The 15,848-nt window shown below is 46.6% G+C and overlaps 1 protein-coding gene across 13 annotated transcripts in view; it reads left to right on the top strand.

Moving 5' to 3' along the window:
* Positions 1 to 13,073, top strand: part of CRACR2B (calcium release activated channel regulator 2B) — a 46,814-nt gene extending 33,741 nt beyond the window's left edge. For 7 of the 13 annotated variants that reach the window (XM_086895693.1, XM_086895692.1, XM_086895691.1 and 4 more), the window contains 8 exons: positions 1,740 to 1,819; positions 4,175 to 4,469; positions 4,653 to 4,794; positions 5,009 to 5,090; positions 7,429 to 7,543; positions 9,005 to 9,112; positions 9,838 to 9,914; positions 10,920 to 13,073. In XM_086895693.1, the coding sequence (XP_086751819.1) occupies positions 1,740 to 1,819; positions 4,175 to 4,469; positions 4,653 to 4,794; positions 5,009 to 5,090; positions 7,429 to 7,543; positions 9,005 to 9,112; positions 9,838 to 9,914; positions 10,920 to 11,004 (984 nt within the window). In that variant the 3' untranslated portion in view covers positions 11,005 to 13,073. Of the gene's footprint in view, positions 1 to 1,739; positions 1,820 to 4,174; positions 4,470 to 4,652; positions 4,795 to 5,008; positions 5,091 to 7,388; positions 7,544 to 8,423; positions 8,540 to 9,004; positions 9,113 to 9,837; positions 9,915 to 10,919 lie in introns of those variants that run through there. The other 6 variants (XR_015288706.1, XR_015288705.1, XR_015288703.1 and 3 more) reach the window with 4 other exon arrangements.
* The last annotated feature ends 2,775 nt before the right edge of the window (positions 13,074 to 15,848 follow it).

Raw genomic sequence — 15,848 nt, 5'->3', positions numbered from 1 at the left:
CATCATGAAGAATGTTTTGGTACTTTGACTTCATTTGACATGTATTTTTATTTCACTGGTAAACCAGAATCCTTCCCATCCAAAATGCTTGTACATGTGCTGTTGTGGAATCCTTGTCATTGTGTTTTACACAGCTGTGATGTCGCATCTGTCCCATTATCATCCTGGTGAAAAGCCAAATGTTACACAAACCTGGCAGGCCAATAAAGCATGGCAGAACCAATGGCAAAACATGCCCCATTGTTCCTCCTTTCTTACCCACGTATGTGCTCTGCAGGCTGTTCCCTCTCCAGGTAAGGTGGTGGCAGAGCAGATTGTGTGGCAGTCCTTTTACTCCACAGGTGACTTGAAGGTTGTGACTCAGTTCCAGTGGCCTGTATTTCCTTCTTCCTGTGTTGCTAGAGGGTTCCCTCAGGTGAAGCTGCTGAAACACTGAAAACTTCCCTTTCTGTCCCTGCTGGAGAGCCACTGGTTGTCTGTACTGCATCCTGGCTGTGTTTACTGGAGTATTGTTATGCACTTGGGGGTCATTTGTCTTGGAAGATTTGTGCTCCACAATTGTGAGCCTCTCAGTGCTGAATTGTTTCTGTGGCTGGAGATTCTCTTGAACATCAGTTTTATATGTAAAAAATGTTTTGTTCTTTCCCCGCAAAGCTCCTAGTTGGGTCAGGCCCTCTGTGGACTCCAGAGTGTCTCCTTTTGTTAGACTGCATTGCAGTAAAAGTGTTCTGGGAGTTCTGACCAGCAGAACAGCTTCTTAATTTTTTTGCCTTTTAGAATAAGCCTACAGTAAGGATTTTTGAAGAAATAATCTTTGTAGTCTTCCTGGCTGTGGGAAGCATGAAGGAAGACCTGTCCAGAGCTGCCTGCAGGTGTTTGGTCAGTTCAAAATTGCTGTGAGAGGCAGATCTGGCAGACTGCAAACCCTTCTTCCTCTACCTTTTCCCCCAGAAATAACTTGTAAGGACATGTTAGAAATCTTCAGATTCACAGACTGAATACATCTTCCTTTCCCCCAGTGCCGATGTGATGGGCACTTTTCCATGCTGTCTCTCACTGCACATTTTGTGTGTGTGGCTAGAGCACTGACTGCTGGGAATGGCAGAGTTGCTGTATGGGGGGAGGAGAGTTGGGAGAGGTGTTGTCCTGCTTTCTCCTTCTCTGGGGAGCTGGTAAATACTGGCTGTAGGAAGTGTTTGGTCTGTGGTAAGCAGGAGGAGGAAAGCATGGAGAGGGTTGCTGGTGTAAGGCAGAGCATGTACGTTGCCCTCCTTCTTTTCCTGTGATGTGCAGCTCTAGGTGAGTGCAGGTCGAAGAAGAGTACTAGTGTCTTTTGAGAAAGGGGCAATTGGTCTGCCCCACAAAACATCAGCATAAGAAAGAGGCAAGTGGGGAAAGAGAGATTCAGCTGTGAGACCAAGTGGAGAACGAGCCACAGAAATAAAAACTCTGGCTAGCTAGAGGAAGAATTCAGTCTGGGACATCACCACTTGGATGGATTTAAAAGTGAAGGAGAAAGCAGCAACAGTGATGGCTTCTTAAAAAAATTAAATTATTTGAACTGGGCAAAGCAAACCCAGTGCTCACCTCTTTGAACCTTCCAGTGAGGCATTACCACTGCATGGTGTGGGGCTGCCAGGGCTCCAGCCCTGCCTCCCCAAAGTGCTCTACAAGAGGTGGCGAGTGGTTGAACTGGGGCTGTAATCACATTCTTCATTCCTTCTCTTTTCAACTTCCAGGTGCCTCAGAACAAAAAGCCCCTGTTGAAGAAAGGGTCAGTGCTAGGCAGTTACCTGCTGGAGGACAAGCCTGTCAAACGGTTAGATGGGTGTCTGTGTTGTGTCCATGGTGTTAGTCCATGCCCACTGCAGTACCCTGTCCGTCAAGCTGTGTCCTGTGTCTGGTTCTCCCACCTTGGTGCTGGCTAGTTTTGGGAATGTGGTGGGGTGTAGCTTTCCCTACATGGTGGCTTTAGCTGTCTCTTGGAATCAGGTGGTTTTGGCTCAGCATGAAGCTGAGGATACTGTTCACTAATTTCCACAGGGAGGTGGTGGCCGTGTTGCTGCTTCTGCCTGCAGCAATGGAGGAGCAAATCTAAGTATCACTAGAAAGTCTGTGACTGTTAATGGGGTGGGAGTCACAAAGGCTGCCTCTTTCTGAGTCAGACAACTCTGTTGAAATGACTGGAACAACTCCCAAGTGTGCCAGTTTGTCCTCAGGCACAAAGCCTGTCCACTGGTGCATCATGCAAGAGTCCATATCCCTGGGGCATAGGAGAGGGCAGTAATTGCACTAGGGTTGGGTTCTTTCTGGCAGCTGAAAGCCTCAAGGAGAGCGCCTGGCTGCACGTGGGTTTATCGTGCTCATCTCCCTCTATGGCTATGCAGATGCTCACCTGGCACACCAGGCTTCCTTTAAGCTAAGGCAGGCATCACATATGTGTGGCCAAGGCCTTTTCTTTTTTTTTCTACTCTACATGCAGAATATACAGTGACCTGTCTTGGAGCTGGATCTCACCTGAAATGCTGGCCCCAAACAAGTTTTAAAGGCAGTGTGCTCCCCTGTTTCTTACCAGGTCTCTGCAGAAAGTTCCATTGTTCCTCAGTTTCTCCTGGTTGCCAGCCAGAGACATAGGTCTAGGCTCAGTTTCTTCCAGTTTCGACTCACCCTTAATGCTTGCAATTCTGGTAGTGTTGTTTAAGGATTTAGCTGAAGGCTCCTTGGTTCATGGACTTATAGAAAACTGGGTAGACTGTGGAGGAGGGCTGATTCTTGAGCCCATGGTGGGAGGTTGCCTGGTGAGGTGTAAGGCAGAGCTCTTTCATGGTTGTGTGACTGGCATATTCTATCCATGGAATCAATTTCCAATATCAGAGAACCAATTTCTCCCATCTTCCCAATTATTTCTTGCAAATATCCTTCTAGCTGCATGGAATAAACCTCCTGGAAAGTTTTAACAGCTGGAGAAGTTTGGCAATGAAGTTGATGAGAGAACGGGAGAAGTAGTTGTTGGCCCTGTCTCTGTCCCAGTGCTGTGTCACACCACATTGTTTGAGAAACATGAAAAAAAATCCATTAGATCTGGGGTCACTGTTCAGTGTTTTGTGTTTGTTCCTTTGCTCCCACTAAAGAGGGTCTTGATACCACTCATTGTGTGATTTTGCCAGTCCTGGGAGATGGGTACCATTCCCCAGAGCCTGAGAGTATGTGTCCATTTTCAAGAGGCAGAAGTTCCAGCTGGCCTCGCTCTGGATTGGCATTTGGGGTAAATGCAGGGAGAGCAACCAGGAATATGAGCTCCCTTTCATAGAACAAAGTATAGGCATGGGCAGCAGGTAAATTTTGCAAGCCAGATGAAGTGTACTTGCTGGAGTGAGAAGGAAGAATTATCTGGATTCATGCACTAATAGAAAGAGAAAAATGTTGCAGAGCAAGGTGGAATGTCCTGCCTCTGAAGAGACTGACTGTAGTATACTCTGGTCACTCTAATTTGCTTCCAAATGCAGTCAGTCTTCTGACTAGTGAAAGCAACGGAGAGATCTGTGGTGGTTAAATATCTTCAGCTTAATTCTAGGTCTTTGCACTCCTTGTCTAGTTCTTTAACCATAGAAAACCAGTGATGTTGTCTTGCTCTCCAGCTTTGATTCCACTAGTTTAAATTGGTTATTTTAGGTGTTCTTGTGAAGGTTGTTCTCCAACTTGCCACATCAGCTCTACCCCCAGTGCATCAGCCTGCTCTTGTGTGGGCAAGGTCTGTTATTTCTTTTTGTATGGTATTTAGTGACAAAAACACAGGGGTAATTATTGGGGGGTTTTTTCCTCTTTTTTTTTTTTAAAAAAATGAGCTTTCATTTTGTATGTTTTGCCTCATTTTTTCACTCCTGGGGGAAGCAATAAGAATTCTTGAAAAACCAAAGTGGCAATTTTTATTAAAATGTATGAAATATTTGTCAGCACATACGAGTACAGCACAGCTCTGGTGAACTGTCTCTCTTTTCCTAGGGGAGCCACTGATGCTTTGGTCACAGGGAGTGTGGGGAGTGAATATATAGAATTCCTGTGAGAGCTTCATATACACTAATTGGATTGCATTGGTTTGTTGGGGAACCTCCTTCTTTCCCTATCTCCTCACTCCCTCCCACCCTATCTGTGCTGCCTGTGGACTTCAATACAGACAACTGGCCTCTGCGGACCTTCCCTTCACCTTCCCAGTGGATGTGGCAGTGGAAGAACCCAACAGGAAGAACTGTAAATACTTCCCAGGCAACGGGGTATGGATGAAGACAGGAGAAGGAGGCAGCACAAACTTTGGAGAGAACAGCCGAGATGAGGAGAGATGGCCCTTGGCAGCAGATCCTGAGTGGTTTAAGATGACTTTGAAGGGTGACTCTGACTGCAGAAAAAATGCAGATGGCTTAGATGCTGCTCTGCTGCCTCCCCGAGCCCAGCCTGTTGGCACCGAAACCAGGGTGAGTGCAGTTACCTGGGGTTATTCCTCAAACACCTGCTACCTGCTAGGGACTTGAGGGTGTCTGACTCTCTTCCTATCAAATTCCAGCTCCACAGATTCACAGTGCAGGGGTCCAATCCCTAAATCAAAGCACTGCCTGCAGCTGGGCTCTTCAGAACTTCATGCTTTTTTTCCATTGTAGCTCCAAGCACTGGAACCAGCCAGCTGTTCCCCAGATCGCATCTTTAAAGTGGTGTTTGTAGGGAATTCCGGTGTTGGGAAGAGTTCCTTCATCCACCGCTTCTGCTATGACAGGTTCTTGGCTGAGCTCAATGCAACCATTGGTAAGTAATAGGGTGCCTGGCTCGTCTGGGTAAGGAAGTTAGGAAAATGCTTCTTTGCCTGTATTATAGCCCAGCTAGAGGTAAGGATGGTCCCTTTCCCAGTATTGAATCAATATTGCAATTTCCCTGAACGAAATGGAGTTGTTCTGGCCATTTTAATGGCAAGCTGCTCTCTCCCCATCCTTCCTCATAGTCATTGTCACCTTCCTGACAGGTATCGACTACCAGGTGAAGAGCCTAATGGTGGATAACACCCAGGTTGCCTTACAGCTGTGGGATACAGCTGGACAAGAGAGGTAAGTGATGACTGCCAGGCTCAGTGGAGGAAAGGGCAAGAGAGCATGCAGCTGGTTTCTGTCCCTGGGCATACCATCAGCTTCAGAAGGACCAGACAGGTCATTACAGCTATGCCAGTGCTGAACCTGCAGCACAGGTTTCTTCCAGAGATTTCTAGAAGCTGTGACTGTGAAGCAGGGCCTGGAGAGATTGCTCTGAGGATTGACAGAAAAGTAGTTTTCCGTGTGTCTGATCTGCATGCTTGTGGCTCCAAGCAGTCAGTGCATAGATGTATGTCATGGAGTTCACAGGGTGGAAAGGACTGTGAACCTTTCCAGATCTGATTCAGCTGTCAAAGCCAGCTGAATTAACATGACCTCTGGGGTGAAGGTGATTTGAACTATCCTGCTGGACTCTGTCAGTGAGGTTATTGGCCCCTTTCACTGTCCCTTCTGCTGATAGACTTGTGGAAGTGATAATCCTTGGTAGAGGGATTGTGCAGCTTTTTGTGACAGTAAACACTGGTTCCCCATTTGCAGACCTCTAGTTTCAAAAGCATGGGATACATCTAGGTGTTACCAGCAGTGTTGGTGAGGACCAGAGAAGTAGAGGACACATTTGACCCTCATCTGCTACTAGAGATGAAGGCCCATCACTGCCTCCATGTAAATTACATTTTATTTAGGATATAATTAGAAGCTTAGGATGAAAAGCTATTTCATGGGGACCATGAATCTCAAGGGCCTGACAAAAATAAGTACTGGGCATTTTGAGCTAAATATGTTATGGGGGCAGGCCTTCAGGGGGCAGCCAAGGTCATGGGAATATTCTAATCCTCCGCTGTGCCAATGATGCTGTCTCAGTCAGTTAGACCATGCAGAGCTGGTGGGAATGTACTAAGTAGGAGTATCTATTGAAAAGTAACTCTCTCTTCCAAAGTTAGCCTTCATGCTGAAGAAATAATTATTTCCGAGGGGACTCCTGTGGTTATTTCAGTGCTGAAACTGAACAGTAAGGGGAGTTGCTATGACATAAAATGTGACATTTTATTGAGGCCAGATTGCAGCAGAGGCCAAATTCAAGATATTGTCTCTGCAGAAGGACCTTTAGCACAGGCCCGTGCAGCACTAGCAGGTCTTAGATGTGTACCCACAAGGGAGAATTTGGCTCAATGCTGATATCAAATAGGAGACCTGGGAAGAAGAAAAAGCCTTTTCTTCTTCTGGAAGAATATTATTTACTTCTAACTAGAGGGTGTCCAACTGTAAATATCTAAGGAAGAGATGGAAGAACCCCTTGGAGCATGCAAGACTGATGCATGCTACCTTTGATGATTCTTCTGGAGCATCTTGCCTGCCTGGCAGTTCCAGAGGTGCACCTTGACTGCCAAGGATACAGTCTGTGCTTTCTCAGTTGGGTAGGTGCCAGAATATCCTGTCCTTATTGTAGTGAGAAAGAACAGCTTCAGGTAACTATCTGAAGAGTACAGGAAGGTAACAGCTGTAGGTTTTCTCGGGTTGTAATAAGAGTTTATCCTATGTAGGAAATACACAGTTCTTAAGTGAGATCTCAGGACTTGTGTTACATTTATTAATTCCCAAATTACATTGTTAATTCCATCAGTAGTTTGCAATCAGTGCGGTTATATCATGGGTCTGTCACAAAGTGCTTACAGATTCTAAGGTTTGGGTTTGTTGTTCTGGTGGTTTGGTTTGATTTATTTTTTTGTTTGGTTTACTTTGGTTGTGATTTAGTCACAAAATACAAGCCTGTGGTTTTAAATGGAACAGACAGCAAAAAGTAGATGTCTGGCAGGAGTTTTTCCTGGAAATTGTGCCTAGCTTCTGATTTTTTTTATATATAATGCCATTGGTTTATAGATTCAGTAGTGGAAATGGAGTGTACTGATGCTAAGTTCTTAATTGCTATTTTGGCAGCCCTGGGGAAGACATTATGCATGCCCAGTTTGGACTGTGATACAGCTTAGTCTGCAGATTCTTCCAAACTACAGAGAAAGATCATGTTTTCTCTATCAGTTTCTCCTTTAATAGGAAATTACCTTTTCCTATCCCACCCAAACAGTTTCTTCCGCTTCTTTCTTCCTGACCTGCAAAGGTCTCCTTTCTTGCTTTCTCAGCACCATGCATTTGGCAAGATTCCTACTTACCCATGGCTGCCTGGCCTGTCTCAAAGGTGCAGGGATCTGTCACCTCTGGTAGACACCAGCCCTGAGGGACACGTCATGAACAGGGGCTGCAGACCTTGCAGAGAGCCTGCACTATCAGATAATCTCGCTCTGTTACCTGCCCTTTGCACAGCCGTGGTTCTGAGAGTGCCTTTGGTTTTGCCTGGGCTCAGGTTTCGAAGCATCACCAAGCAGTATTTCCGGAAGGCAGACGGGATCCTGGTGATGTACGACATTACGGCCGAGTGCTCCTTCCTGGCGGTGCGGAACTGGATGAGCAGCATCCAGGTGAGAGTGGGACCTGGCCTCCAGTGCTGCTGGTGCTCCCTTGCTCCCCACCAGCTCCAACAGTCTGTCAGGAAGCGACAATTTTCAGTGCCCCAGGGTGAAGTCCTGTAGACCTTGTGAAGCTGAATTATCAAAGCAGATGACTGTGGCGGTCAGTTTGGAACCAGAGGCTTTGTGTTGAAAGTAACAAAGACAGTGGTAGCCCATTAAATCATGGAGGGCTGTTTCAGTGGCAGAACATGGTGGGACCTGCCAGCACAATACTGTGTGTTTGTAAGCAGCCCATGTGCACTGGCTACATCTCCTAAATGTGGCCACATCCCATCTGTGCTCAGGCAGGGAGGTCTCCTGGTTTCTGGCCTATGCACAGGAAAGGGAGGTGGTCCTTTTTATTTCCTTTTTTATTTTAAAATTTGGTAACAATATATTAATACTGTTGGGTGTTTTATTTTCAAACACTCACTGAGAGCATTTATCTGTGGCTTATATCTTCTTGGGAATACAAAAATGCCTCTCTTTAAATTAGTTGTGTATAGATGATCAAGAGGTGAAGGGAAGTTTTCAAGGGCAGTTTTGTTTTGATTGTGCTGAGTTTCAAAAAGCCAAGATCTCAGTGGAATGAGTAAGTATAGGTTGGAGAATTCTAATATTGTTGATTTCCACAAGCCTGTTGGGAAATAAAACAAACAACCAACCACTTATGTCTTTGGACTCTGAAAGATCACAGGTTAAGATCTTAAGAACTAACCAGCCTCTGAAAATCAGGTTCCTTTCGGGAGGAAGGCTAAACTGAGCACACAGAAAATCAAACCACATGAAGTCTGTATATTTTAATCTCTCCTTTTCTTCTCCCCATCTGTGTATTTATTTTGTTTTGAAGCTGTTCAGGTTCTGTATGTCATCCAGGGCACTTGAGTGTGGAAATAACTTTGAGCCCTGTTCTTACTCTGACCATGTTCTAGTGAGCCAGTGGAGCTATAGAGAGTTTGACCAGAGGTAAGAGTCTCCAGGAATTGCCTAGGAGTAACAGTTCCTACAGAGACTGCTTACAAGGGGTGAAGGTTGCTTAACTTGCTTCAGACAGTGGATTTTCATTGAGTTTAAGACAGCACATTAGACACAGTACTGCACATATAAAAATTACTGAACTTATTAAGAAGATCTGCCAGATCACAAATTCCAAAATGCCTATGGAGAAAGCTGATTTTCTTCAGGCTTCTTATTTTCTGGAGAGGCACTTGTGTCCTGTCTCCCCTCTCTCACCATCCCAGCTCAACATACCAAACATTTGGAATGTTCCCCTCGTTCAAGCTTCCTTTCACAAATCCCTGGGACTATTGAAGGAATGGCCCTTTAATGATCTAATGGGCCTGATCCTGCTGCCACTGAAGATCTTGTTTGTTTGAGCTGGAAGGATCTACTCTGAGTCTGGGTCTCCAGGGGTCTTTATTTCTTTTGCAGGAAGGTATAGAGGATGGAGCTGTGGTCTTTCTGCTTGGAAATAAATTGGATGCTGTGCAGAGAGAGACCCGGAATGTACCCAAGGTGGAGGGTGAAAGGCTGGCGAAGGTGTGACACGGTGCTCTGCTGCTTGACCTGCTATGCAGCCACCCTCCAGCTGGGAGCAGGGGTAGTCTGGCTGGCAGAAAGCCCTTCTTGGAGCCATTTTCCAGTATGGTACCTTCCCTTTCCCTCCCACCCCGTTTCTCCAGTGTGGCCATGCACCCAGGTCCCTCTGGTACAAGAGAGGATGAGGTGGTGGCCTGTATGTGGCAGAAAATGGCACTTGAGCAGGCTCATGTGTTTCTCTTGAGGCTTGATGCCTCATTACAGTCTTTCTGAGGGGAACATGCATAGCTGATTTCCCATTTGAGGGCTTCCCTAATGCTACATCATCCTGCCTCTTTCCTCACTCCCCTGTCTGCCTGCCTAGTGGCACCTTGGCCCCTGGGTGGGGGAGACAGGGTTTCAGAGGTGTTTCTTGCCTTCTGGACTTGCAACAAAAAGGTAAGGGAATCAAAGTACCCAGGACAGATGTTTTCTCTTCCCAAACAACTCCCACAGTGCTCCCTTTTGGACACTCTGGCTTGGCCCCCAATGCTGAAAAAGCATCTCCTTCTCCTGGGTTAGTGAGCAGGGTGTGCACCCCAGCAGGGTAGCAGCCACCCTCCTGGCTCCAATGCCTCTTGGCAGGGTTCCTGGGGATGAGGGTGGGCTAGCTCCCAAGGCTGTGGGTGAATGGTGATGGTGGAGAGCTGGCAGTCACCGTGGGTGCTTGCTGTGCTCTCTGGCAGGAGTACAAGGCTGTGTTCTATGAGTGCAGCGCGATGACTGGCTACAACATCATGGAGCCCATGCTGCACATGGCCAGGTCAGTGAACAGGAGCCTGGGACACTTCCCCTGCTGGAGGTGATTGGTGTGGGCTCTCCTGGGGAATGGACAAGAAGAAGAAGAAGGGGGTGTCAGAGACGGACTTTCTGTCACATCCCAAAAGAGACCTGACTCCAGGTCTTTGTCTTTTGTGCCTGGAGAGCACCAAGTGTTGACTGGACTCTACACACAAAGCTTCACCTAGTAGAACTGGCTGTTGCAAGATTAGGAGTTTGATTCAAATATTTCATCACAAAAACCTTGCATACTGTCCCAGATTTTAAGCTGGTTTTTTCAGTTTGAAGTCTTCATTTAGCTCTAAGGGTTCTTTCTTCCCTATCTTAATAAGCACTTTAGAGATTGAGCTATTTCAGTGGCAGTAGTTTTAAGAGATAAGATACTGTTCAGCTGAAAGAAATTTGCTCTAAAAGTTTTAGTTTAAAAAAGAAACCCAAATGGTTAGTTTCTGGAAAGAAAGTATTTCAAATCTGGCATGAAAACTATCCTTTTGTGTTCTTTTATTTCTTCACCTCCTCCTGCATCATCTATTTAAAAGCCACAGCAGGACTTAACTGTTCATTAACTGGGAGGATTTACTTACCAGGTATCATATCTCCCATAGCACATGCCTTCAGCATGTTTTATTACCATGCCACTGATTAAGATGGCTCAGAGAGGTGGAGCAAGCAGCCTGGGATTCTGACATCTATGAGAATCTTGGGAATAAGGCACAGGCCACTCACATTGGTGCTCAAATTACTAAACCATGGTACCCCCTCTTGTATGTGTCCAGTTTCTCTCCCTGTTCTCTGGAAATTCATGCTCGTTCTCTGTGTGTGGTTTATCTTGCCCAGCTTCCAGAGAAGTTGGGTCTTTAGGCCTGTCACTTACAATCCTAAATGCAAATCCTAAATGGCTGGCGGAGAGCAAAGGGCAGAGGCAAGTGCCTTGGCGGGAAGATCTCAGTAACCAGGTTGTGTTCTTGATCTGTGCTGTTCTTTCCAGGTTGCTGACAGCACAAGAAGACAGGCAGAGGGAGAATGCCCTGCAGCTGGAGGATATCAGCAGGAGGAGAGGGTGCTGCACATAAAGCACACCAATGTGTCAGCAAGAGACGTGCCAATGCTGTAGCATGAAACTGGGGGTTCCTTTCAAGAAAGCTGAATTTGATGATACCAGCTCTCTAGAGACTTGGGGAAGGTGCAGCTTTTCCTAGTCTGTGAATTTTGAGGCATGAATCAGGCCAAAATGTGCATATTATCTGCATATTATATGCACATTAACATGCATATTAAGTCTGCATGCAGCCCTGGTCTCTGGAGGCCTCTGCTTCTTTGGGGGAATTTGGCTGGTCATAGCTAGTAACACAGACTGGGCCTTCTGTCTGGAGAGGTTGCTTCCCTGTAAAGGGATGCAGTCTTGTTGATGTTCTTTATGGCAAAGAAGTGGCCTAGCAGCAGAGAGCAGAGGAAAGTTGGGTCTGTATTCAATAGAATTTCCACGTAAGACAGTAAAATTATTTTAAATTTGGGCTAGCTCTAAGTAGTGATCCATCTGTCTCGGAGAGAAGCATCTCCTCTTGGTTCTGCCACAGCAGTGCTCAGCTGAGAGCCCACTCTGGTGAGTGAGAATGCTTCCACCACTTTCTGCAAGATCTGGATAGGGCCCTGGATTTACTGCAGGATTGGGTTGGACTTGTCAATATTGTAGTTAATAGATTCCATATGTGATTATAGTATGAACTGATAGGACAAGTCATCCAAATGGCTTTCATTGCTTTGTCACCCCTATGGACCTTTTCACTGTCCTAGCAGTGTCCTGTGTATGTTTACGAACACAGAGCAGTTGCCCTGGGACCCGCAGGCACTGCTGTGTGCTGCTGATTCATAGCCCATTGCGGGAGCTGTGCTGTACAAACCAGGGCAGCCATATATAGCCTGTTTTAAGGCTGAATGCTGCCTGTTTCCTCCCATTCTTATTCTTTCCTGAAGAATCTCCAGCAATTTGGAACTGCCTTTCCCACAGTCCTGAAAGGTCCCACCAGAGTGCTTTTAAATGCACCTGGGCTGGAAGCACAATGCCTCTATGAAATGTACCTTTTTCTCTTGCAGGGACCTTGAGCAACAGCCTCACTTTATTGCTGAAGGGCTGAGATAGAGCCGGACTGAATCTGTTCCCATTGGGAAGGGCCCTTCTTGTCACTAAGGGGTGGGGTGAGGAGAAGCACGGGCAGAGGTGGGAACTGTCCCCACCCCTACAGAAGTGCTCCTGGTTGGCATAGCTGCCGCTGTGCCTGGGCATGGAGCTGTGATGCTTTCTGGTTTGCCACTCAGTGGCTCTCAAAGCCTTGGGATTAAGTGAGATTTTTATTAGTGCCCTTTCCCCTTTTGTCTTTGAGGCTGTTTCTGTACGTGATTGACATTTTAGGCACAAGATGTGATACTGCAGCTGTGACGCAGCCCCCAGACCTTATGGCATAGGGAAGGGCTGTGCTTGTCCAAGGTCTTTCCTCTCTTGGGATGAGGTGGTTACTCTGAATGTCTGTTTATTGCACAAATTTCCCTGGGAATATCCCATGCAGGAAAAGTGCTCTGAGTCACCTACAGCCTATCAGTGTTACAAAGAATTTCCATCATTCCTCCCAGTACCCTTTACTTCTGATAGGAAAGAGGAAGTTTTTCTCTGGAAGAGCAGGATTTCTGAGTAAAAGGAAGAGCTAAAAGTAGTAAGATCCTTCTCAGTCCTTACTGTTGGCTGGCTGTGGCTCCCACTTTCCAACTGCACTAACGCCTTCCAGCAACTGGGAATCAGAAAGTTGTAAGAGGCCCTGAGGGAACCAGGGCAGCTGTGTGGAGCCTGGAGTTCAGACCTACAGTGCTGCCAAGGGAACTGCTCGTGTTTGCAAGAGGTGATGTTTGGGAGGGGAGATCCATGCTAAGGTGTTCTGACCATGCACCTCCCACACTCTTTACACAGCACACCCGAGACAAAAGTGTGAAATTTGCCTGACACACAAATACAGGCCAGTTCTGTGTATTACCTTTATCAGTGCTGTCATACTGCAATGGCGAGAACCATCAGGTTCTTCTAATGTACAACCTCAAGTATGTTTTCTTAGTGTGCAACCAGTACAGGCAATAAAGAAATGCTGTCTTAAAAGTGGTTGTGTTGAGAGATTTTTTTTCAGGAGCTTTAGCCTCCCATCTTCAATCACTGATCCTAGTGTGACCTTCAGTTCTCACTGCTCAGGAAGTGGCCTGTCCCCCATGGTGGCACACAGGGGTCTTTCAAACAGGGAGAGAATTAACCAGGAACTCATGTCTTGGAGGCAGCTCAGGAGAAATTAATTCCGGTCTTTTTTTACCTCCTTTAAGCAGCCAGAGGTGGAGCTGATTAGGGAAGGCAGAGCCATGGAGGAGAAAAAGGGGAGACACTTCCCCAGCAGCTGGGGGTGTAGTACTTTCAGAGGAGATGAGTTCTTACCTTGTTACCTGTATTCATAGAACTAAACCTTTATTTTATTAATGTCCCATGCATCCTTTTCACTAGAGCTGGGAATCTGTTTGCTTTTAATCCTTGTGGTCTGGCATGGTTCCAGCTGGATGTTCCTGCATTACAGAACTAATCACTCCGCAGTTTTGACCAAACAAATTATTACTCATTTCCCCTGCTATAAACTGATAGCACAAGTACTTAATTGTAATGTATATTTTTTGTAATCAGGAAAGGGTGGAATTTCTGTTTCAAGGATGACAAAGTGGCACAGAATTTGAGCAGGCTAAGCTTGGACAACGGTAAGCAGCAGGGTGGGGTGTATCACTGGAAGGTCTTTTGTTGTCTCTCAGCACAATAATTAAATGTCCTGTTGGAAGACCCAGAGACTTACAGTCTAAAGGGGCATGGTGCTAGTTTTTAAACCTGTCTGATACCAGACCTAAATGAGACCAGAACTTCCAAAAAGTTTTTACTTACATCCCCCTTTTTTGTCAGAATATCTTCTGTCTCTAAATAGAAGGTCTGGGAGCAGCCACCTTTTGTAAGTGACTGCTGGAAACTGCAGCATAAATGCAAATAATGGGTTATCCTGAGGGGGCCATGAGATGAGGAAGGCTGTGAAATAAGACTGCCTGGGGGCTTATTGGCTCCAGCCTCTTAGTGAACAAGTGACTTTTTGCACATAATCTATAAGGTATTTTGGAATCATATCACAAGAAAGTGCTCTTACATCCTGGGAAGCCTTATCCTGGCAGCTGCAACAGTGCACCTGTGTACACAATCAGGTGTAGGGGCAAAAGCAAAAAAGCCAGCTGCTCTGATAAGTAGCCATGGTCCCACAAATCTCTGCAGGCTGGCAAAGAGACCTCACTCTGCTTTGCTTTCACTTGTCTGTTTCATGTCAATATGGTAAGGGTAAGCATAAGAGGATTAGGCTGACAGCATCTCTTTGAAAAGCCAAAACAGGACTGAAAAGAGAGCATTAAGCCATGGTGTTAAGTGTAAAGCTTTTCCACAGGACAAATGCAGGAACTGCAAAGGTTTGAGCTGTTGTTTTCTACTATCTTCTTTATTCCAGCAGTCTGAACTCCAAGGGCCCGTTTCCATTTACACACAATTAATGAGTTCCTGCTATGGGGATCATGCAGTCACACGTTATTTTCTGTCACCACCTTCTGTTTTCATGATCTTTTTACTTGTTGGCTGCTTAGACTGTAAATGTATATATATATCAACCAAGTACTTCATCTCCAATTCTAAATTTATCTCCAGCCCATTATACACCTTCAAATGCTCTGTTTGGCAATCTCCCCGTTCAGTGCCGATAGACCCATGGCCCTGCAGTTCAGAGCTTTGTTAGCAGGCGCTCATGACTTACCTGGCTGTTAATGAGTCACACAGAAATTTCGTTTGGCGTGGCTACAATAACCCAGCCCCAGCCCCTCCAGCCTGCAGGGCATGTTTATATAGGTGTTTACCATGCTGCAAACACAAGTGTAGCAGCTGTGTGCTACTTCTGAAAATACTAACCCAGAGGAGACCTGACCAGGTTAAATTAGTCTCCTCAAGGTAAACAAGTATCTGCAGTTGAAAATTATCTGTTACTCGCAATAAACTGAGGACGGGGAGGTGGGGGTCCTGTGGTGTATCTCGCCCTTACCTCCCAAGCACAAGGAAGCACTTGTGGCCAGTCATGCCCATTTGCTGGCCCAAATCTGCTGGCGCAGGGGGGTTATTACGGTTTCCTGTTTGGGCATGAAGACATGGCAAGAAGGCAGTGGTCCAGTGTGGTGGCTACCCAGGGCTCCACCAAGGAGGGGCAGGACCTGGCAGGGGCCAGCATCTTTTTCCAGGTTCTGCCGCAAATTCCCTGCAACAAATCTGTCAGTGTGCAAGCAAGCTGATCTCCCAAGGCTCTATTTGCTCACTTGGTTCTCCAGCAGCTCTGAGCTAAAGTGAGCTTACTCCTTGAGAAGGATGAATTGATTTCTGAGTTGGGCACATGGAGAGGTTAAGGCAAGCACCCAGGAAGCTCTAAACTGGCCTTTCCCTTCCCAGATCTGCCCTCTTCATCCCACTCCTGGAAAACCATGTGAGGCCACTCAGCCGTGGAGAGGGCCCGTGTCTTTTCCTGGGAGCATCCCTCGCACAGGGCCGCTGCTCAGCACAGCGGTGTGGGCCGCGGCTCAAGTGAGGTAATGGGAGGATGAGGCAATGTGCCAGTCACAGCTCGATCTTGATTTACAGGGTGTTTCACGGAGAACACTTTTAACAAGCAGGTCTGACGCTTTAAAACAAAAAGAGAAAGAAGTCGCTCCAGCTGGAGTTGGGTGTAACGTGTTGCCGGCGGCAACGGGAACGGCAACTCGAGGCGCAGGAGCCGAGAGCCGGGGCTGCGGACGGCGCCGCAAGGCCGAGCGGGGCCGGCCGAGGGCGGCC

Source organism: Cyanistes caeruleus, chromosome 6, assembly GCF_971803275.1.
Source record: "Cyanistes caeruleus chromosome 6, bCyaCae1.hap1.1, whole genome shotgun sequence".
NCBI classification, from domain to species: domain Eukaryota; kingdom Metazoa; phylum Chordata; class Aves; order Passeriformes; family Paridae; genus Cyanistes; species Cyanistes caeruleus.
This window is presented reverse-complemented; position numbering and strand designations above follow the sequence as displayed.